At 41.4% G+C, this 22,522-nt stretch overlaps 1 protein-coding gene across 1 annotated transcript in view; it reads left to right on the forward strand.

Annotated features, from left to right (window-relative positions):
- Positions 1–22,522, forward strand: part of METTL16 (methyltransferase 16, RNA N6-adenosine) — a 388,563-nt gene that overhangs the window by 14,375 nt on the left and 351,666 nt on the right. Inside the window, exon 2 of the mRNA XM_085649941.1 lies at positions 20,394–20,524. Coding sequence (XP_085506067.1) covers positions 20,397–20,524 — 128 coding nt within the window. The 5' untranslated portion in view covers positions 20,394–20,396. The remainder of the gene's footprint in view (positions 1–20,393; positions 20,525–22,522) is intronic.

Raw genomic sequence — 22,522 nt, forward strand, 5'->3', positions numbered from 1 at the left:
CTGAATGTAGAGATTGAATATGATTAGGGACATGATGAAAACCTGGGGGACTCCGCAGGTGATTGGGATCGTCTGGGACCCAAAGGTGCTCATGTGAAAAAACTGATGCCTGCTGGTTCGATAGTAGGAGATCAAGTGAAGGACTTTGCCAGAGTGTCACTTAATAGTCAAGTCTTGACCAGTACAACATGTCTAGTGTAGCGTAATTTATTTAGCAGCTACTCTGTTAAAGGGAGGTAACTTGAGTGTTTCAGAGCAGTTCCCTCTCTATTACTTTTGGAGAGACATTTAAGGATTTGGGAATTGGAATATGTTCATAAATTAAGTGCAAAAAATTTGGTATCCTCGACCACCAACCAATGAGGTAATGATCCAGAGGCAGATTTGTAGAATATTTTATATTTCAGTCTTTCTAAAATGTTTTTGAAATGTTAATGCTTATAGCAGAAAAGCCCTTTAACTAAAAGCAGGGCCACTGAATTATGCTCCTTTTGAGTACCAAATTATGCAGCAAGGTGCATTAAATTTTACGGCAAGAAAAGGCAAAATATGTGGCATTTTTTTGGAGTATTGCTTCATTTTTTGGTAATTCTAACTCCTAGTAATATTATCTGGGCAAATATTTCACTTCATTAGTACCAGTTTAACTACCAAATGCGGAAATAAGCAACTGAAAGATGACCCGTTATGCTTTGCGAAGGGCCTTCAACTAACTGCTTTTGGATATATTGCACAATGTTTTTTAGTAACTTTTGACCAGTTTGAGATAGAAACAATGTTTTTGTTAAAATCTGAAGATTATGCAGCATATGATGGATTATGCGGCAAATCTTAATTATGAAAAAAAGCCGTGGCCGCAGAATCGCATAATTGCTGTGGTCCTGACTAAAAGAGAACGAGCTATCAAGGGTTTCTGTAATAATACAGTATTTTCCAATATAGTCATTTTACACAAACCAATGTATAAATGTAATAACAATAAACACTGTATACTTTTGTATTTTATGTACATAGTGTATAATACTGGAGTAAATAAAGTTGTTGAATAAAAGAAATTGCAGGTGTTCATTTTAATACTGGAAAATATTTATGAAAGTTAAAACTTTAGGGGGTTATGTGTGTTCTTCTATTTTCAAATCTTCTAATTAGGATTCCTGATATGATCCACACAATTACACATCTTATGCAATATAAGTGGCTCGGTATAAATTTTCATTAGACTGTTAAAATAGTTTAAAAACTCTATTCAAGTATTTGTGAGTAGAAGGGTGCGGAAATTGCCAGGGGAAGGGACTAATGTCAAGCATGAAGAGCCAGTGGGGTAAACTCTCAATTGAATCCACTGCACCCTTCAGTAAGTGCCTCAAGGGTTTTTTTTTTCTGTGGGCCCTTGGCCTTTTAATTATCAAAATAAAACCTATTCAGTACAGCTGGAGCCCAAAGGCAATTTATTTCCATCAGCTCTGTCTTAACCTTCTGTTCTGTCTTGCTCTGCTCTTTTTGGTCTAAAAGGTAGGGGTGGGTGGAATGTCCTGTTCCGCCTACGGAATTGGCGGCATTTTGGCTAGACCTAATTTCTCTTTAATGCCGAGTTCTGACCAAATTCTGCCAATTGCCGCATGGAGGACCTTTTCTCCCGCGAAGCTCCAGAAAATGCGAGCTGTTGATCAAGATTTGGTGTTCCCCCAGCATAATGTTCTAACATGAGTGGTTGCTGGTATTCCGGAGCAGGCACGGGCAGAAGGCTGCCGTTTGAGTAGATTTGTTGCCACTCGAGTGTCCGCAAATAAACTTGAATGGCTGCGCGTTGTTGCAGAACGCATGGTGCCGTTTGCGCTGATTGTTCTGTGCTTCTCACTATACTGGTGTTAAATTACAGCGTGGGCTGCATGGTCTTGCCCTGCCGTTGCTGGAATTCTATGGAATCTCATGGAGTTGTTCTGTAACTCTGCAGAATTACGCAGAGTGAAACTCCGCGATGTTCGCCTAACTCTACTAAAACGCTTTTTCCGTTTTCCTGTGCGAGTCCATATGTAATTAACCCATGGCTTTGCAGTTACCGGATAGTGTCAATTCGTGTCCAAAATAACTTCCTGGGGACTTTCACAGCTTTTCTTTAAAATTTCTGAACAAAAATAATTTTTCGAGTGCTTGCAACACTCATCTTTATGTTTGGCCAAGAGAGCTTTAGCTGTAGGCCAGCCACGGGGTTTCTGGGGAAACAAATACACATTTTAATAAAGATATTCAGAGAAAGTGGCTTTGTCACAGCCTCAGTTATTTGTTAGTCCATCAATTAGTGGGTCAGTCCATTTGGACCACACATTTAGTGTGGTAGTGGGTGTGTTCTTTTTCCCCCCAGCTATTTGCTTTCACTTGATTTCCTGTTTCTTTTGTATGAATTTGATTAGGTGGTGTAAGTCACTGTTATATTGGGTGAGGGCATTTTGTCTGTGCTCTTCAAAGTAGCATTTGATGTGTTCTTGACTACAGCACTCACAACTTATTTTTAGGCCTCGCCTAGCGTTGCAGCACACATGCTCTGCTCGCGCTGCGAGACATATTGAGAGGAGATTTCAGAAGGGGGCTTGAAGTCCCGCCCCTCATTTTCATTGGATGGCGTCATCGTTTATGGTAAACGGTGGCTTCCGATTGAAAATGAGGCATATTTGTTAGTGCCCTTTCACCTTTTGGACCGGCCCATCCGAACTGGATCGTTTGCTTCACTGCTGTCATGAAGCAATTTCTTATCTAAAGGAGCCGTGTTATATAAACAAGCCGTGAAGCAAAGGATCCAGTCCGGCTGGGCCGTCCCACAAGGAGACAGGGCGGTAACAAAGAAGCACTGGGAGTGTGGATTAAAACCAGACATCGCATAATTAATACCTTAGCTTATGCGGCCAGACACTGCGGCTTCCTCCATTCAGAGGGAGAAAAAAAATCGCCTTAGCTTTTTCTGGTGTCCGCGTGTTTGTGTTTACAGCACTCCAGAAACGTGTGTGAATGTCATTAGGCGGTGCCGGTTTGGAGAGGGCAGCGGAGCCCTGCCAGAGGCTGGCTGTCCGCATTTTTACAATGAAGCCCTGCGGACAGCAACTGGGCCTGCTGTTCGTGTTATAGTAAACCCATAAATAAGATGAGTTGTGTGCGGTATTAATGTTGTACACTTTTCACCTGTGCCAAGACCTGTTGTCAAAGCCTTGAGTATTGGTATTCCGTTCGTTTGCCCGCCGGGTGGGTGGTGAGTGGAAGGTTCCAGGGGCCACGAGCCAGGCCTTGCTAATGATCAGGACGCAGCTACTATCAGCGGCCATTACAAAGCCTTCACAGCGGAAGACGCAGCCACCGGCACCCTGTGACAGATAGCTGGCTGCACTGGCCCCAATCTACAGTAAATGCCCCCAAGGGTTGGATACTGGTTGGTGAACTGAATGAGGAAGCCATGAGGTCAAAGCCCTGAGTTGAGGCGTCTTATTTTCGGCTGACCCGCCACTTCCGCTTGTGAGCCTGACAGACTGGGAGCACTTGGCGGGTGATATAGTGGAAGCTGTCAGATCGTTGACACGAGCCTCACCTGGATGAAACGGGATCTAATGATAAGCAGAATCCTATGAATAAATTCACCTTTTTAAAAGTGTCACCTTGAGCGACAATGCGTGCACTGTGCCTTTACTGCGTCCTCGTGCCGTGCTCAAGTGTGTAGATCAGTGAGTTTTCGCAGACAGTTAAAGCTGTGCTGCAATTGTGCACCTGCCAATGTGTGCATGCCTGTCATTATGGCCTCGGCACGTGTCTGTACGCACGTGAGAAGAACAATAAGCGCTTGCAAAGGCAAAGCCAATAGAACTCGTCTCGAAGGGAGAGATGTCAGGTAGCATGCGTATGCATGGCCAGCGGTGTATCAAAGTATTATCATTACTGAAAATCCACGACACGGGAGACGCCAGAACGCAAGCATGTGTTGCGATGCTTGCGTACACGAGTGTAGTTAAACGCATGTGTGGTAACAAACAGTGGCCATTTCATTTAGTATTTTAACTTAACCGATAGCCATGTAAGAACATTAAATCCATAAAAAGAAAAGTGCGCATCAGCATTGCTCTTAGAAAAGGAGCGAGCAGCCAGCAGTATTTTGCAGCAGCCGTTCCCTCTTAAAAATACAAATATATCAAATAAATGAGGGAGAGTGGGACGAGGAACACCAGGGAATGGGAGAGGGGGGAAACGGGAAATGGAAGGAGTGCATGGGAAAACGAAAACATTTTTAAAACAAGCATTTGCAATGCAATAGGTATCGCATTTACGCGAGGTTGAGCTATTGGCATTGTAAATTACAATGCCTTTTTTTTAAGTTATTGTTTTTAAAACATAAATAAAATATTTTGAGGGGAGCTGGGTGGGATTTTACTGTACCGGTGAGGATTGGATTCACAATGTCAAACTCAGACTAGTACAAATGCAATGCAGTAGATTTCACAATTACAACAAAGTGAGCTATTGCCATTTTGCATTACACCATTTGATTAATGCTTCACGAAGGGGAAAAAAAAACCCAATAACATTTACAATGCCAATAGCTCAAAACAATGTCATTGCGAGACCTAGTGCATTGTAAATGCTTGTTTGGCTTTGCTATTGTGTGTTGAGGTTAATGTATTTGATTTTGGATGCAGGGATGTTTTTTTTTAAATTTGTTTACGTCATTTCATCTGTTATGCAGAAGGAGTTAAAATAAAAACTCGATCCCAGAATAGTGTTATTGGGGATAATGGACTCGGTGGGGTACTCCAGGGTTATCCGAGCACGTCTCGCGACTGCATATATGGTAGCTAAAAGGGATCTGGCCAGACACTGGAGGTATAAGCAGGCCCCATCTCTACAGGAGTAGATTGAAGGCCTGGATTCCTGTACCACTCTCGAAAAACGGGTGTATCGGGCGAGGGGAGTTCCACAGAAATTTGTCCGAATCTGCGGGGTTTGGATCAAGAAGTCCGGCTGCTGATGTTATGCTCAAATGTTACAGGGATGTGTGCCTCCGCCTAAGTTGCTGAGCTATATATCTTTGAAGCCTCTATGTGAAATTTATAGTAATGTACTTGATTTGTTTACTGTTTCTACTGTGGTCCAGGTGGATCGAGCTCAACGTTTGTCTTGTTGATGTTGCTTAACCAGTAAAAGCAATAAAATGTGTAAAAATACAATAAAAAAAAAGAATAAAAACCATGCTTCGCTATGGTGCATTTTAACCCTTCTCAAGAGAATTACCACGAGTTAAACATCATTTTAGGAAGGTAACACCTGAAGCACAAACGTGAAGGTTTTTCCATTTGTAGTATATTTCCATTAAATAGTGTGTCCTACGGAGTTTGCTTCACATATGCATATGACATGAGGTTATCTCAAAGCATTGTTATTTTTATTACTCTTGTAAAGCATTTCCCCCCACGTAAAGACGATGAGACTTGCTAGCAAACAGGAAGGCAGGGCCCGCTTTCTCAAACAGTTGGCTCAAGGTTGACATAAAGGACTCATGCTGACAAACCATATAATACCCAAATAGAGATATGAAAGTATTTTGGAGGCTGTTCACTATACATCCTCACTCCTACATTGGCAAAAGTAAATGAGTGGATGCTGGAACTCTCGTGTGGGAACTACAAATCCCATCTTGCCTGGAGTGAGGGGGCAGAGGTGGTGGACCCCTCCCTTGATTCATCAGTCACTTAAAATTGCCAGTGAACCCCCGCAGCACGGTATTCTGGAACTATTGTGTGGGGACTACAAATCCCAACTTGCCTGGGGTGAGGGAGGTCTAGAATAGTGGCCCCCTGTCTTGATTCATCAAGAGCTTGGAAGGCACCAAAGAACTCCTGATTTGTGGAATGCGCCCAGAAAAACCTAGGCCTAGGGCGGTGACGTCTTCGCCGTCATCACCAGGAAGAGGCAGGGCTGGGCCGAACCTCTCCGCATTTGTTCTGAGATTCGCTGGGTATTGATTTGGTATTCTTATTTGCTGGACAGTTGTTACCTGCAGTATTCATAATTTTAATTTTAACTGCGTTGTGGGTTCTGGTCTTTCAGTGTGTTGATGATATTGAATTTGAACCCACGTTCTGTAGTGTGCTTATGTTATTTGCGGGTTAGTTTATGCTTATTTTGTCTACATGAAAGGCTACTGAGGGCCTATCTGGTAATATTAGACCTAAGAAAGCCCACAGGTATGTGGCTGTGACCTGCATGCTGAACAAGATCAATGGATTAATCGAGGATGTAGAGTCTCTGCTCAGCCCTAATTGAGACAAAATTATCCCCATAGTTCCCTATTAGAAACGAAAGCCGTTATTTTCGAGAGATGAGCAGACAGTACCACAGGTAAGACGTGATGCAGTCTTTACCCATATCAGTGCATATGGCCCTAAACGTCTAGCTGTCCATCCACTCATTGCCCATTGTCCTTCTAACCAAGCCCTTGTGATTACTAATATAATATCTCACAACAGATTTTTAGCTCTGACTTGTTCCAAGGATGGTACTAGCGAGCTCCCAAGCAAGGTGAACTCTTTTCTCTATTTTACCACGCAAACCTGTAGTGCTGAGGCACAGAACGAGGAGGTGAACATATTGAAGATCTTAGCTGATTGCTCTGAAATCTCCTGCAGCATTTTTGAATGATAGGCCAGGAATGTCTACAAACACTTTCTCATCACAGACAAAGATTACTCATGTTTCGGGATTGGGGTAAACCACTAATATAATGTCCTTCGAGGAATGGGTGTTTCGCCTGTGATGACTCAACAGAGAAGGGGGGTGGGACAATGTTTCTGAGTACAAGGGTAATGGCAGCCTCCTGTAGCTTGTAATTTTAATCCCTGATCATTACACAAGCGTAGGCGTGAAGGCGGTTATTATTGTTCCACTTTCCCCTCTGCTTTATAGTTCCAATAACAGAAGGAATATTAGATGAAGAGCACACCCATCTAATTAGCTACTGACAAACTATATCCTTCTGTAGTTTTTGGGTGCACTGTTTATCTGGTACGTGTCCATAAACTTAAATCTCATGCATTGAGGACCAGGACTCATTAAAAGATAAAGTTGTGCACTGGCTTAAAACTTCTAGACAGTGCATGTCTGTGATTAGAGATGGTCAGTGTTGGGCTGACCACTGCTCTCCACCAAGGAATCTTTTTGACTATAAAATAGATTTTAGAGGATGGTTATCTGGCTGTGGTATTAGTAGCGCTGCGAACCTAGCAAGTCATAGATCTGCTATTCATTTTAAATTATCTCCACCTTGTTGGTACAGAGAGACAGAATTTGCCATGGGTAATTTGTATTCTTGTAACCCTTGTTCGAGAAACTGTGTCTGATCTGACAGTTGTAGATTGACTCGCAGTTGAGAGTCTGAAACTAGGCCCCTAGGTGGTGGTTTGCATGACATCCTCGCTAGCATGGTTCGGCTAATGCGAACTGTGCGCTTCTACCTCCGATTTTGTTCTCTTTGTAGGATACGTTATTTAGCAATCCATAGTTTAAAACCCGGGAAGGTCCCAGGGCCTGATAACATTCTGGGTGATCTATATAGATCTGAGCCAGTGAGGGGCTCCTTACATTAATTTACTTTTGAATGCTATGTTGTTAGGAGCCGACATTCCTGAGTCTTAGAGGGGTGCGGAAATTATCCCTATACACAAGAAGGGTTTCTGGCCAATCCGCTTGCTGGATAATTTGCAAAAAATCCTTTTGCAAACAGCTGCTAGGCAAGATTCAGGGGTGGGTTACAGAACAGAAGCCAATTTTCAGACTTTCAAGCAGGATTTAGAGCTCAGGTGAGCACAATAGATCAGGTGTGTTCTTCACCATGATGCACTGGAAATATGTGTTCTGGAGGGATTATCTTTGTCTCCTTTATTGACCGTAGGGCGCCTTTTCACCTCGTCCCCTGTAGGCTGGGAAGTGCCACACTCATTAGTCTTCATGAACAGCTGCTAAATGTGCCTATTTCTCTTCACTGCAGTAATTTTGTACAAGAACGTTTCTCTGCGCCCGGAGACTCCACTCTACTCCTACTCTACTCCACTCGTACTCCATTCTACTCATACTCCATTCTACTTCTACTCTACTCCCAATTTACTCTCGCTCCATGTCACTTCAGTCTACATCATATCTCATTCCACTCCACACAGCACTCCATGACACTCTACTCCAATTTACGACATTCTATGCCACTCCACGACGCACGATGCCACTGTGTGCCACTCCATGACACTGTATGCCACTTTACTCCTCTCTGTGACTCTGTGACCTACCTACTCCACTCTAGGGCACTACTCCTCTCTACACCAGTCTATGCCACGATACTCTGTGCCCCTCCACTTTACAACACTGCTCTATGCCACTCCACTCCCCTCGCCAACACTCTCGACACTCCCCTTTGTGACACTCTGCAACACTCCACGACACTTAAGTTACTGCCATACTGTTGAACAAGATGGCTAAACCACATTGGCAAATCCAATTGCTCTTGTACAGGAGAGACCTGTTGACTTTGCCAATGCTTAATTCTGTAATTGAGTACGTGTTAAAAATCATGCTGTGCTTTTGAAGTTAATGTATACTCCAAAGCGCAGACTTTACTGCTGATGTACAGACGGCAGTCTTGTAAGATTTAATAACGTAATTGTGCTGTGACTCAGTTTCTTGCTTTTATAACTGCATAACAACAGACTATTAAAGGATCTTCACAGTGGGTTCTAATAGAATTAGAAAAAGAAATTGGTCAACCTACAAATGCATGAAATCAGTTAATTGCAGCACATGCATTATACAGGTGTTAATGTTGGGACGTTGACCAGACTATTATAGAAATGTGCAATTAATTGAATTGAATTACAAACAGTGTGTGACAGCTTCTGCCTGTCTTGGTCTGCATAAAGCCAGACAAGAGACTGTGTTTGTATTACTTCTCATGCTTTTTATAATACCTTTTCCTATTTTATGAATGCTAACATGATTAGTAGCTGGACTGTTTTTCTCCTTATGCTCATATGCACACCTAAATCTAACACACTGTAAAAATAAAAAGAAAGGACAAAGATATTTGGCGCAATTTCGTACACTTCATCCTTTCTTGAGCCGTGCAGTTGTGGTATATGTATGTCCTATCCCATATGATTGATTGTATTTGTTGGCATATTGTGCACCGGAGGTAAAAGTGGTATGTGCAGATTTCATTTGCCGGAGAGGTGTGGCAGAGCGGCTGACTCCGGAGCGCAGGGCTCACGGTTCGATACCTGGCGGCAGCATCATGCGACTTTGGGCAATAGCTCACTTAATCTTCCCGACGAACCCCAGCGCCTTGAAACCTTTATGGGTGATATGCTTGCGCATAACCAATAGGAATTAATTATATGTAAATGATGAGAACAAGGTCCCAAATGCTGATTTTAGCCTTTTTGAACCTCAATGGAATGAAATTTCAGTGACAGACCAATAAAGCTACCCCTTTGCCCATACACCTAACGTTTTCTAGGTGGAATCGCTGCACTAACATTGTACTGCTTTTTAGACAGTTTGGTGAGTCCATCGTGTTACTGATACCTCTCCCATGATTAACTTTTGATTGGGGTAGGTGGTGCCTTAATTTTTTGTTGTGGTGTTTTTCTAACATTTTGAAGTATGTTTTCATGCCTAGTGATTGGACCATTCTAATTGTTAGAAACATTCTCATACTTTTATTTAGAGCAATGAAACAAATAATGTTTGCAGGGAACCTGGAAAGACACTAACTTTATTTTCTATCTAATTTTAGTGTGTTTGATTGACTTGCAATTAACTTGAGGTAGACTGGGCTGAGGGCTTGCAGCACTAGTAAGGGCTGATCTTATTGCAGAACACAAGAAAACTATTTAGAACACAAATAATTTTCTGGCTTCCTCGTTTAAATTCAAAAATAAAAACATGCTTACTGTGGTGAACATTTATATGCTGCCTACTTCCATTAAGGATAAACTTCAAATTCATCAGTTCTATATTAGTTTTATAATCCTTAATAAACAATTCACAATCCTGCTTCTTTCTACTAACAGCAGACTTTAACTCAAACCTGTTAGCAGACAGTATAAATACCGGCTTTGATGAGCAAGAAGAAGTTTTCCATATCCCACAGCAGGTCTATAAGAACAATAACACCTCTAACAATGGGAAATCTATTTATAACTTGTTATGGACTTTGGGCTTTCAACAATTAAATGGAAGATTCAATTCAGACTAATCTGCAGTGCCCACGTTTTTGTGAGCAGGCACCGGCTTATTCAGTGACTACATTCTGATCCATATGTCAAACCTCTATAAATGTTTTGACTACAATCATTAAAATAAGAGCATGACTCTCAAAGTAAGAATTTAGATTATGAATGAATTTTTTTTAACAATGGTAAATTTATTGACCAATGGATGTACAGAAGGTGTACAAGAATAATCTGGAATTATGAATTTATGAATGTATGAGTAACATTTTAAAGTATGCATACTAGTAAATGAGTCCACCAAGTCAGAATAGTGTGCAGAGATGTGGTTGATCCTTTGCCCTACCACGATATTCAGCCTTTGAGAAAGACGAGGCTTAAACATCAGTCCATTAATCATTGGAAAGTTTTTGCTTTGAAAATAAACCTTAGGACGACATCCACAGGCAAACCGTGCTCTAGCAAAAGTGTACAACAGCGAATTCGGAGGCATGTAGGATTGTTTGTTTACCTCTGGGCCCACTTGATAGTGTTGAGATTAATATATCTGCAGGACCAACATGAACTTTATGACTGTACCAACTTGCCGCAACCACATCTACAACACTCTCTGAAATCACAGAGAGCCTGAGAGCTGAATAGGGAAAGTGGAATTAGAAAGAGAACATAAAAAAGGAAAGGATGAAGAGTGGTTAAAAACAATATTCAAGTAAGCAAAGACTTCAGAAACTAAGAAAGCGAAACAAAAAAGCTAAATTAAAAACCAGGTTGGAGTCAAATAATACTGAGAATGCTTTCCCCATTTTTGAAGGGAACATCTTTCAATAGGATTTGCTGTAAATAAAAGGATGAGAATGTTTCTAACCATGAGAATGGTCCAATCACTAAGTATAAAAACAATGAACCATTGACCATTAAACAAAATATATTGCCAAACAAAGATTAACTCAATACCAAAGATTTCAGAAAATAAACAGAGATCAACTTCTAATATTTTTGCAAATAGCTAAGGGACTTAATTAAATAGTTAATATAAAAATGACATCAATTCAAGCTGGTAGTAACAAAGAAGATGAAATAGAAAAGACTCAAACATCAATGGAATGATGAAATGGAGTGACATAGTGTCGTGGAGTAGAGGGTTATGGAGTGGCGTAGAGTGGAGCAGATTGAAGTGGAGTGTTGTGGCGTAGAGTAGTGTCTGCCCTGAACCCTCTACATACATAATCTCTAAATAAACCTGTATGTCTGCGTCAATCAAAGCAAATACATTGAGTAACTTCTCAAGATTCAAATTTCCCTAAATGTGTTAAAAATTCTACTAATTCAAGTATTGGGTCCTTATTAACTAATAGAAAGGTGTGCAGTATCCTAGCTCCTAATTCCACTAGTCAAATTAATTTTTGCATTATTTTTCAGAATGCAAACATGATGTTATGAACTGCCAAATAGTCCGTTTTTGATGACCAGAAGGGTGTTACTTTCGGGGATTTATTTTGCATAGACTTTAAAGTGCAACCATTTTCCGCACCAGAAATTACATGTACAATGTGGAGGATGCATGAGATTACAAAAACAATCTGATTAGGGAATCATGCTTAAAAAAAAAAACATGAGAAGTATCGCTTGACTCCGAGAAACTAACATCTGGACAGGAACGAATCAAATTTACCATCAACTTGCCTCGTGACAAGTTAACAAATGATTTGGGCACAGACATGAATATCGTAAAAGAAGCAGATAATCTACAAATAAAAATTAACTGCAAGAGAAATTATCTTCCCGACAGGGGTAGCAGCAAAAGGCTTATAGCGAACATAAAAAAAACCCTACAAGCCTCGAACGCTTGCCTAATAACACATATATATATCGAATCTCTGCCTGCGTACTCAAAAATATGCTCATGAGACATAGCTGGTGTGAAAAGGCAGCTCAAAGTAAATGGAGATGACCTGCTTACTTTTTAAAATCTGTTTAAAATAATTTGTTTGCAGGGATCCTGGATAGACACTAACTTTATTTTCTAATTTTAGTGTGTATGGTTGACTTGCAATTAAATTCACCAGAGCTACACTGAGCTGAGGGCTTGCAGCCCTAGTAAGGGCTGATCTCATTGCAGAACACATAAAAACTATTTATAAGACAAAGCATTTTATGGCTTCTTCGTTTAAATTCAAAGACAAAAACATGCTTACTGTGGTGAACATTTATATCCCGCCTACTTTCATTAAGGATAAACTTCAAATTCATCAATGTATATTAGATTTATAATCCTTAATAGCCAATTCACAATCAGGTTTCTTTCTACTAACAGACTTAAACTCAAATCTGTAGCAGAAAGTATAAATACCGGCGTTGCTGAGCAAGAACAACTTTTCCATATCACACACCAGGTCTTTGGGAACAATAACACCTCTAACAACGGGAAATCTATTAATTACTCGTTATGAACTTTGGGCTTTCAACAATTAAATGGAAGATTCAATTCAGACTAATCTGCAGTGCCCACGTTTTTGTGATGCTTATTCATCGACTGCATGCTGATCCATATGTCAAACCTCAATAAATGTTTTGACTTTCAAATCATAAAAAAAAGAGCATGACTCTCAAAGTAAAATTTTAGATTGAGAATACATTTCGTTAACAATGGTAAATTTATTGACCAAGGGATGTAGAGAACCTGTAAAAGAATAGTCTTGAATTAAGAATTTCCCATTCAACAAATATCTTTGTACATAAGTAATGAGAGTGATTGTACCCTAGTCAATGTAATAGAAAAGCTGGATCGCTAGCTGGGAGTCGTGATTGGATAATATCTTTTGTTTTCATATCCGCAGCTGTTACTCCAACAAGTAAAAGGGATGTAAAGATATATTTCATGGATTATTTGATACATAAAGAAATGGGTAAAAGCTACAAAGAAATTGAAAACATTGTAAATCATAAAAAGATTAATACAGAAGTACAAAAGGAGAATTAATCAAATAAGAATGAAAAAGCCAGTTCGATAGCTGGTTAGCTTTACAGACAGCAGTTTATACTAGAAAAACTCATAAAGTCTTGCCCTTAATAGCCTGGAACAAGATAGCTGCAATTTATGGTATCACACACTCTGGTGAATGGAAGATCTTTATTTTATCCCTTTACGTAGACACTGTGGTTCCAACAACAGTTAAAGATAAAGACTTGGAGTCCTACATGTTTTCAGCTAAGGGTGTTGAACTCTTAATAAGGAACGGTCTAGACTCTTGGGGTGCCGGTCCACACAGCATTCCAGCAACAGTTTTCAATTCATATCTAAAAACCTGGAGCCACATACTTTGTTTACTTTTCAATCATACGTTCTTACATGATCAAGTTTTACTGACCTGTGAAGGATCCTACATTCATTCATTATGTGCAAAGCTAATCAGAACCCAACAATTAATCAAACTTGTTTTACAGTAATCTGTTTAACCATGGATAATATATTTGGTTTAACTACTTTAGTCTCCCATACAATAGATTTAAAAGGAAATAATCTGTTTGTTTTGTGGCTTTTTCCGCTGCCTTCGAGATAGTTATTGGACATAAACTCTGGTCAAAGCTCTCCCTACAGGACATTGATCATTCACTTTTACATTTATTGATAGAATTCCATACGGACACCTGGAAACAAGTCAATTTAACCAAGGACTAACACCAAGGTCAAGACTTATAATGGGCTCTAACAGGGTTGTTTATTTGCACCCCTTTTGTTTGCTCTTTATATTGCCAAATTAACTTAATTTTCAATGAAGATGATGGCGATCCACCGAAATCTGGTTAAAAAAAAAAGATTCTCACATTTAATATATGCTGATGCCCTTGTCTTTATTTCTTCCACCGATATTGGTGTCCAAAGACAATTAAAATGTCTAGGAGAATAAACCACAGAGAACGGGTTATCTATCAATTACTGCGAAGCAAAAATAATGTCATTTGGTAAATCAAAATCTTGCTTCTAATATGCCACTGTATATGGAAATAGAGCAAGTAATGAAATATACTTATTTAGGAGTTACTTTGAACTCAAAATTAAATTTGTCCCTTAATAAAGAAAGGGTTATGAATAGACTGATACCAACAGCTCAAGCTATTACACGTCTATATGGAGGAGGAACAATTGGCCCTACTGTGCAACTATGAAAATGTGTCCAGTTATTTTATATGGGTATTCGCTTTTTATAAATAAATGATTGAGGCCAGAAACAACATTTTATTAAAATAATCCAGCAAACCTTTAATTTAAGACCGTCTGCACCACACCCTCGGATTAGATTTGAATTTGATCTGTTATTTAGTTGTTTCAAATCCTATTAATATAATCAATTACTTATGTGATTGTCTTTATTAGAGAGGATTTAAAATGACATCCAAGAATCAGAGTGGCGGCCGCTAGAACTTGGTAAGAGCATTTATTCACTAGTTATGCCTTCCATAGCTACCTTAGCAATGCTTCCCAAGATGACTAGGAACCTCAGCATCCCATGAGAACAACCTGTTTGCTGCAACAATATGTAAGAATTTCCATTACACGTATGAGACCTTTTCAAATGGAAGGTAGTCTTAACTAGACACTAACTCAGATCCGTGGATAAAGAAGGCCTTCTTAAGCTTACATCCCACTTCTATGTTTTGAGGGATCTTGTTATAATCTTAGTGATGAGAATAGATAGCTTTGCTTCTGTAGTTCTTCTTTAGAAACTACACACTATATTCTTTATGTCCTTGTCAACCGGATTTGTGGAACAAGTACATAAAAACACTTTTCTGAGAAGCGGATACAAGAACACTTGAAGATGCAACAATGTATTGTTTTGCTAGGGACAAAAATAAAATTGTGTGTACTACCAAATTTCTTTTACTCTGTTTGCATCTAGAAAACAAGCATTTGCAGTGCAATAGGCCTCACGTTTGCCAGAGTTTAAGCTACTGGCATTGTAAATGACAATGCCTTTTATGTATCTGTTTTGATAATTAACACATATATAAGGCATTGTCATTTACAATGCCAATGGCTCAAACTCTTATAAATGTGAGACCTATTTATTTCAAAGAAGTGGCTACCATTGTCCCGGGCTGCTTGGAAAGTCAAAACGCACATGGCACGCTGAATGTTGCAGGAAAGCATGTCATGCTTGCAGTAGGAGAAACGCATTAAAGAAAATAGTGCTTACAGACGAAATAAGACAAACCGTATAACAACAGAAGTAAAAGGGCCAGTCCTCTTCGGAGGTTACAAATTAAGACAAGGCGATACGAAGGAGGGGCTTACAAGCCAATTAACGAATCAGAAGCCAGCATTTACAAAGGACAATTACACAAGGCAATGGAAAATATGGGTGGAGAGTGGGCGGAGCTTCAAGTCCATACTCTAATTCAGCATGCCTCACAGAGCAGCGCATGCTCTTCCCATGCTCGACCTAACCAGTTGAAATAATTTAGTCCGATCATAGTGAATTTGAAAGTTTTAATAACAATCGTATTTGCTAATGAATTGTTTCTCCGCTAGCTGATTAATGCTCATTTCTATTAACTGGTATTTATTTGAATATTTAGCTTCTGTATTGATTTTTAATTTAAATTACACAATACTGCTAGAAAGTGAAAATAGCTGTGAACATGTTGTCTCTTCATCATGAATAAGGCTTGCGTATTTTGTTAATCGAATATTTGTTTAACAATAAAGAAGAATCGTAATGTAAACACAGTTCGTCATCTTGGATTGGCATTAATACATCAGTGTTCCAACATTAAACTTTTGGATAGAGGAACACTCCATCTCTCATTGGAAGGAAAAACACCTTCAATTAAAATCTTCAATATATTGTGAAGCAGTGGCTGAATTTGCTTGTAATTTCGTCTGCTGATGTCTGAGTGGATGTGAAGTTTATGACACTGTAGTGCGTTGATACTTTTATTTGTTTTAACCATTTCAAACAATTTGCTCCAATAATCCCGTCATATCTTTGGTTCTTGTGATGGGGTTCATGGGACGCAGAGTAAACAGGCTTTTGTGGGGTGATTCTTTTTGCTTAAAGCTTGTTTCATTACCCGGAAGCCCATTTTACCTCATTTGTTGTCAAGCATACACACTAATAAAGAAGTTCTCATTTGCTGTGGTCTCTTCAAGGTATTAAAGATTTTTTCATTCCCCCTTCCCTCCCCTACCCCTACTGATTGCTGTCCTGGAAACCTGTTCATCTACTGTAAACCTTGGCTTGAGAAATCCCTTCCCAGCACTCCTCTGCGCTGTCCTGGCCGACTCACACCCACCTCTTGGTGTTAAACCAGGGTTTTTCTTGAGGACTGGTCCTGAGTTTCTAGATCCGTCAGTTTCTCTCCAACGCTAGTCATCTAGTTTCAATTGGGTTAGTGGAATTCTCTTAACAGAAGTAGTTGTTGAAGATTGCCTTAAGGGCCAATTTTACCGTATCTGCTTTATTCAAGTGGTATCTGGTGAACCTCCACATATACACCAACAATGCCCTGTACGCTCCCAGCTTAAAAACAAGTCCGCTAGTCATGCGAACATCATGTGCTTCAAAGACGAGAGCACTGATCTTGGGTGATATTGTAGCCAACATCTCCTTTCGAGTGGCTTTCTACTTTCTCAATACCACCACTCACAATGATTAAAAACAAAATCAGGAACCTCAGTATTATTGATGAGGAGCTGTCCCTATAGTCCAAGCTCATCCTATTTGTATCTGTGAAGTGCACTATCCCTTGCGAGGGTGTGCTGCCACTGAGCAGGTGTGTGTGCCTAGCCCTGCCTACGCAGGGCAGTAAAATAAAAAGCCAGTTCTTGCTGCGGCGTCAGAGGCCGTTCCACACTTATGGAGCAATGTAAGAGATCAGCTTTCCTCCTGATATGGTTATTTTTATATGTGGGATGTGTGTGAGTAGACGTCTTGCGGAGCCGAGGTGTCTGGATGGTTAGTTGAAGGAGATGCAGCTGTTCAGGTAGGTGAGGCCTAGGATGTGTAGTGCCTTGAATGTGTGTGAGGAGTTTGAAATGTGCGCATTTGTTTATCGGGAGCCAGTAGAGCTAGCTCTGGATACACAAACTAAAGTTTGTGCAGACATCAAGTGCATTTAGCCGTAGCTTACTCTACTATGGAGCGCCCTCCCTCTCCTGTGAACCAACCACTGCGTGGAATTGACAAGAGCCTTAAAGATGGACCTTCTCATGGATATTTCTTCCTACAGATTCCTCACTTTATGAATATCCAGAAGCACCAGGGTGCATATGGGAACTTTCCTCAAATAATAGCTGGTGCCACATCAAGGAAGTGAACACAAAAGCGTACATACTGCATTGCCTTGCATGCTGGTGACTGTCATGTTTTTCTGTGTAATACCAACACAAGACGGCTCTCTCTTGTGTAGTAAATTCCTCAAAATATCAAATATCAGCATACCAAAAGCATCAGCATGTGGTGTTTGGGGCCTGACCATGATCCTTTAGCTTGCTACTTCTGGATGTATTTTCCTGCACCCAAAAGCCATTCGAAAGCAGGAAGCCAATGTATTTCTGGCTGGGTGCTGTAAGGAGGCTAGCCAATATTCTCTCTGTCCTCCCGTTGGTTAGTCAGCGGTTACGGAGTGATCCTCCAAGGGGTCTGTAAGTTGTTTGGCCACCCTGACCTATGATCGACCCTCTTAGGACAAGAGCTAACGACACGGGAGTTAGTAGGCTGGTTGTTTATTGCAGGTAAAGAGTATGGTTGTTTAGGGGTAACTGATAAAGTCCATCAAAAGAAAGGGAAACAGAAGTTCGTGAACATATAAAGGCAAAGCAACAGGTCCGGTGGCCGCTTCTGCAGGTCCCTCTGGTGTGAGTAACTTCAGGTCAGTTCCTTGAGAGGTCCTCAGGTTTGTTTTGGCGTCCCCGGGAGATAAAGGAAACACAGAAAGAACCACCCGTCAGTAACAAAGTCTTGAATCTCGTGACTGTGTGATTCACCCACCACCTATGCGTCTATTCACCAGGGTTTGTGAGGAAGGGAAATGTGAGGAACAGGGCGGACCTGACTAGTGCCCGCTTTTACTTGCTCTCCCCGCTTTCGCCCTCCCAGTCCAGCGTTTTAAAGAATCCAAGAAAGACACTGACCTGGAGCTACAGTCCTCCAGGACCGTAGCATTGGGTGTCTCGGCGTCCTGGCTCTCCGAGGGACGACTGGACACGGTAGCGGTACCAGCTGGGGCCTCACCGCCCGTCGCGTCTTCTTCTCTGCTACTCCGACTCTGCTGTTCGGTCCGTGGTTCTCCCCCTGGTACTAGTTCTGGATCCGTCACTCCTTCACTCTCCGCCGTCTTCTCCAACCTCCCCTTCGCTTCCTCTTCCTCCCTTTTTGTCTCCGCCTTCCTCGCGTCTCTCGTCTTCGTGCGGGACGTCACATCCGCCCCTACCTGGAAGACTAGACCGCCACCGTCCTCCGCTTGGAATTTGGACGTCGCCATCTTGAAGGGCACGGGAAAGGTGTTTCCGGCGTTTCCGGCACTGCCCGTATCACAGGGTCCTCACATAAGAATCATCAGGGTGGTTTGAATGTAAAAGGGGGAATAGTGATGGGACTTGAAAGTGCGTCAGTTGGGTCAAGGAAGTATTAGTGAGGAAGAAGAGGCGAAAAAAGGAATCTGCCAGTCTGAGAAGTTGAGCTTTCCGGGATGATATATGTTAGTTTCTTCTGTTAGGGGCTATCATAGGGGTGGTTAGAGGATCAGGAAGACAAAAGCACAGAGGGATTAAGATTTTAGGGGTGCAGTGAATGTGCAGTCCCACGAAAACACAACTTTCCACTTCCCATGCTAGATATTTTGGAAATTATGGGTTTAGCTAAGTGTGATATGGGTACAGTCTCAGGAAAACACAGCTTTCCACAAAGGCAGCCAGTGATTTGTTAAACTAATCCAAGAGCGACGGAGCCGAAATCCCAGCGGCAGCCCCCCACATTGCCAGAAGGAGGAATTATTCTGTTCATTCAGGAGCAATGTTGGTACAAAAAAATGGAGCTTCCCACAGGACTCACCCCAGCACATTTATGGAGTGTGGAGTCACCAAGGAGGGGTGTTGGTGCTACCCTAGAAAGAGGTGTCCGGTTTGTGAGATAAAGTGGTTTTCCCCACAAAATCAGGGATTTGAGAGACTATGCAGTTACCCAGGAGTAGGGTAGTTGCAACCCCCAGGAGAGGCAGTTGCCCTACCAAGCCTAGAGTGGGAAGTGAATAAGTCTTCTTGTGGGGCAGTTGGTGTGAATAAGGGAGAGACCGATTGTGACCATACAGAAACAGGGAAGACGCTGCAGGAAGATGGTCTTAACCGGTCCATCTTTTTCCTGTACACACAGACTCGACCCATTGAGCTGAGAAGAATAATTGAACAAGAGGGGGATAGGCTCCTCTGGGACCTACCCCCTGGAGTACAGGGGTCAACGTGACATGCTGAGTCCTTGCACTCAGGCTGGGAAAGCAAAGGGAAGTGAATGTATCTGTAAAGAAAACAAAACACAACCACCAACTAAAACACAACACAAGTAGCAAAGACATTTAGATTCCATTCAAAGAACCTTTGCCTCTTACTTCCCACAGTACAGGTTTGGCCACAACAGAAATTAACCTTGCAGCATTATTACAAGTATGATGGGTGTGGTAAGTAAGCTCTTTCAGGTGGCGAAAGCAAAATCCCTCACTGAGTGGGTACATTGCGCACTTTAGGCAGATTGCACTTGTTTTCAGAGGGTCTGAAGGCAGAACCTGTCCTGCTGGTGGGTCCCCCATTACATCCAGGCCCCCAGCGAAGCCGCATCCGCCCATCCTGTACAGGTGGCCTCAGTCATCAACAATATACATATGTTGATAAGTTAATAGCAATGCTTGTTTGTTTTATTATGTGATATGGCTGGCCTGCTTTCTGATTTGCCTTTTGTAAAATATTATAAATCAAGTATTTAAATTAGTGCAAGAGGATTATTCTTTTTTTCAGAACTTGCTCCATCCTGTGTTTGCTTTTACAATCCATGTTCAGTGGATTTCTAAAGCTGTATCAAACATCTGACAGTAGTGTGTGTTCTGTGGGTGTGATGGCTTCATGTGTTCTTCGGCCTTCTTGTTTTCTTCCAGGGGATGGCCCTCAATAAATCCATGCATCCACGAAACCGCTACAAGGACAAACCTCCAGATTTTGCGCACTTGGCCTCCAAGTATCCCGAATTCAAGCAGCATGTGCAAATGAACCTGTCTGGCAAAGTCAGGTAGGACAGCTCTGAGAACCTGAATGCTTTCACAAGATCAGATGGCCATGGCCAGTTTTCACGTCTTGTATTGCACGTCTGGTCATGTCATCTGCTAGATGTCCTTTAGCCTCACCTCATTTATATTTGGTTGTTGCAATCTCACCCTGTGTGCTCAAAGTGAGGCCGGAACTCTTATTTTGATTACTTTAATGGTAACATATGGTTAAATAGTTGCTGTTCAAATGACTGCTTTTTGTAAGATATTTTAGAAAACTTTATATCAGCTCCAATATCAATATTATTTGCCTCTCCGTGAAAGCTATATTTTAACTTTCACACATTTTATTGGAATGTAGGTTCTGTATCTGAAACAGCTGTCGGACAGTGAAATCTTTACATCACAAGTCAATGAAACTTAAAAGCCCAACTTTAAAACATTTCAGTTCTGTTACCCATCTCTTCGTCTTGCTTGTGAAGCAGAAGAAAAGATGAACAGCTCCCATGCCCTCTCTTCCTTCCAAGGCACCCACCAGACACCAGTCCAGTATTGTGAGATTGGATCCAACACAAATCAATTTTCAGTGAATGTTCTGCGCAAACTCCCAGGCCATGGACACTGCAGGCTTCAAGTGTCTCAAGAATGCAGACGCAGAACCCTGAGTGTTATTGGTCTTTAATCCGCAGTGTCCAATTGTATTGTTCTCCAAACGGATCGGTACAGCTAGACAGTTTCTCCATTGCGAGCACACAGTGATCTGTAATACCACTTTGTCGGGGAAGGAGCTTCTGCTTCCATGCAGCGACACTCAGTTGTTTCGTTGATGTCAATAAATGACCCAACAATGAAATTCGCTCACATCAGGTTCCATCTTAAGAGACTCCAAGAACTAGCACTAGCACCCTCCGTGATTCTGTGATCCGCTACCGTGTGATCATTTTAATTTAGCTATGCACCTCTTTCCAAAAGCGCCTACTCTTTGATAGGTCTACAAATTTGGAAAGTTGGAGCCATTGCTAGCATGCTCATGACACCCCACTGTCATAATTGTCTACTTTTTTGGTGTTAAGTAACAATTCACCACTCAAATTACTTTTATAGTTTCACTATACTAATTCACCACTAAACCTTTATGGGTCCTGGAGTAGTGTGCTCCTCGCCGAAAAAGTGCTTTGATCTTGTCAGGGGTAGTAAGCGCTATATACATGCAATTATAATACAGTACAGTTTAACATCAGCTTCTAACATTGCTCCCTATGCTGAATGTTCATGGACGTGCCCGGGATGTCTTCCCACAGCACGTTCTTTTCTTCAGTGCCCATTGTGTGCTCCCTTATCACTTGACAGGGCCCCTCTTTAAGCAGTTTATAGATTGTCAAAATCACTCCCTTTGAATTACTGCAGTGAATTACATTTTTTTTTTTTACTTGGTAAGAAATCTGGCCACTACAGCTTTTCTTTCTCTGGGTATTGTACAGTGATGCACCAGAGCTGGCGAAAGCCCATCTGCCTCTTAACCTGAATCAGTTTTACAAAAGTGAAGGATTTAATTTTCCCCTAGTGAATATATCTTTTAATACACAACACCCCTTGTGTCTCCCCTTTTCACATGGAAAGCCTGCAACAGCTATTGTAGCAGTAGTAATCTGCATTATAGTGAGTTGACCTGAAGGGTAAGAGGAATGTAGTTTTGCCTTCTCATCTAGTTGTGGTGTCCCATAAATGTACCAGCGTTCATGTTCTGGTGTTGGCATGGGCCTTTTTAGATTGGGCATGTTTGGGCAGCCACAAAAGGGTGCTAAAGCTTATTATCATGCCCTGTCCAATCAATGTAGACTCATTTATTGTCCGTCCTGCATGCGTACCATGGTGTCAAAGCTACTGATCTGTGTCTCGATAGTACCTCCGGAGGCCTGGCCTACCCAGTCTCTCACTCTCAGGGCCATCATAACTCTCCCAGGCATCTTTGCTTTCTGTCCTCTAGTTCCCACATGGACATTTCAGGTGTCTTCTGCAGT

The sequence above is a fragment of the Triturus cristatus genome, chromosome 3_2 (assembly GCF_964204655.1).
Source record: "Triturus cristatus chromosome 3_2, aTriCri1.1, whole genome shotgun sequence".
Taxonomy (NCBI): Eukaryota; Metazoa; Chordata; class Amphibia; order Caudata; family Salamandridae; genus Triturus; species Triturus cristatus.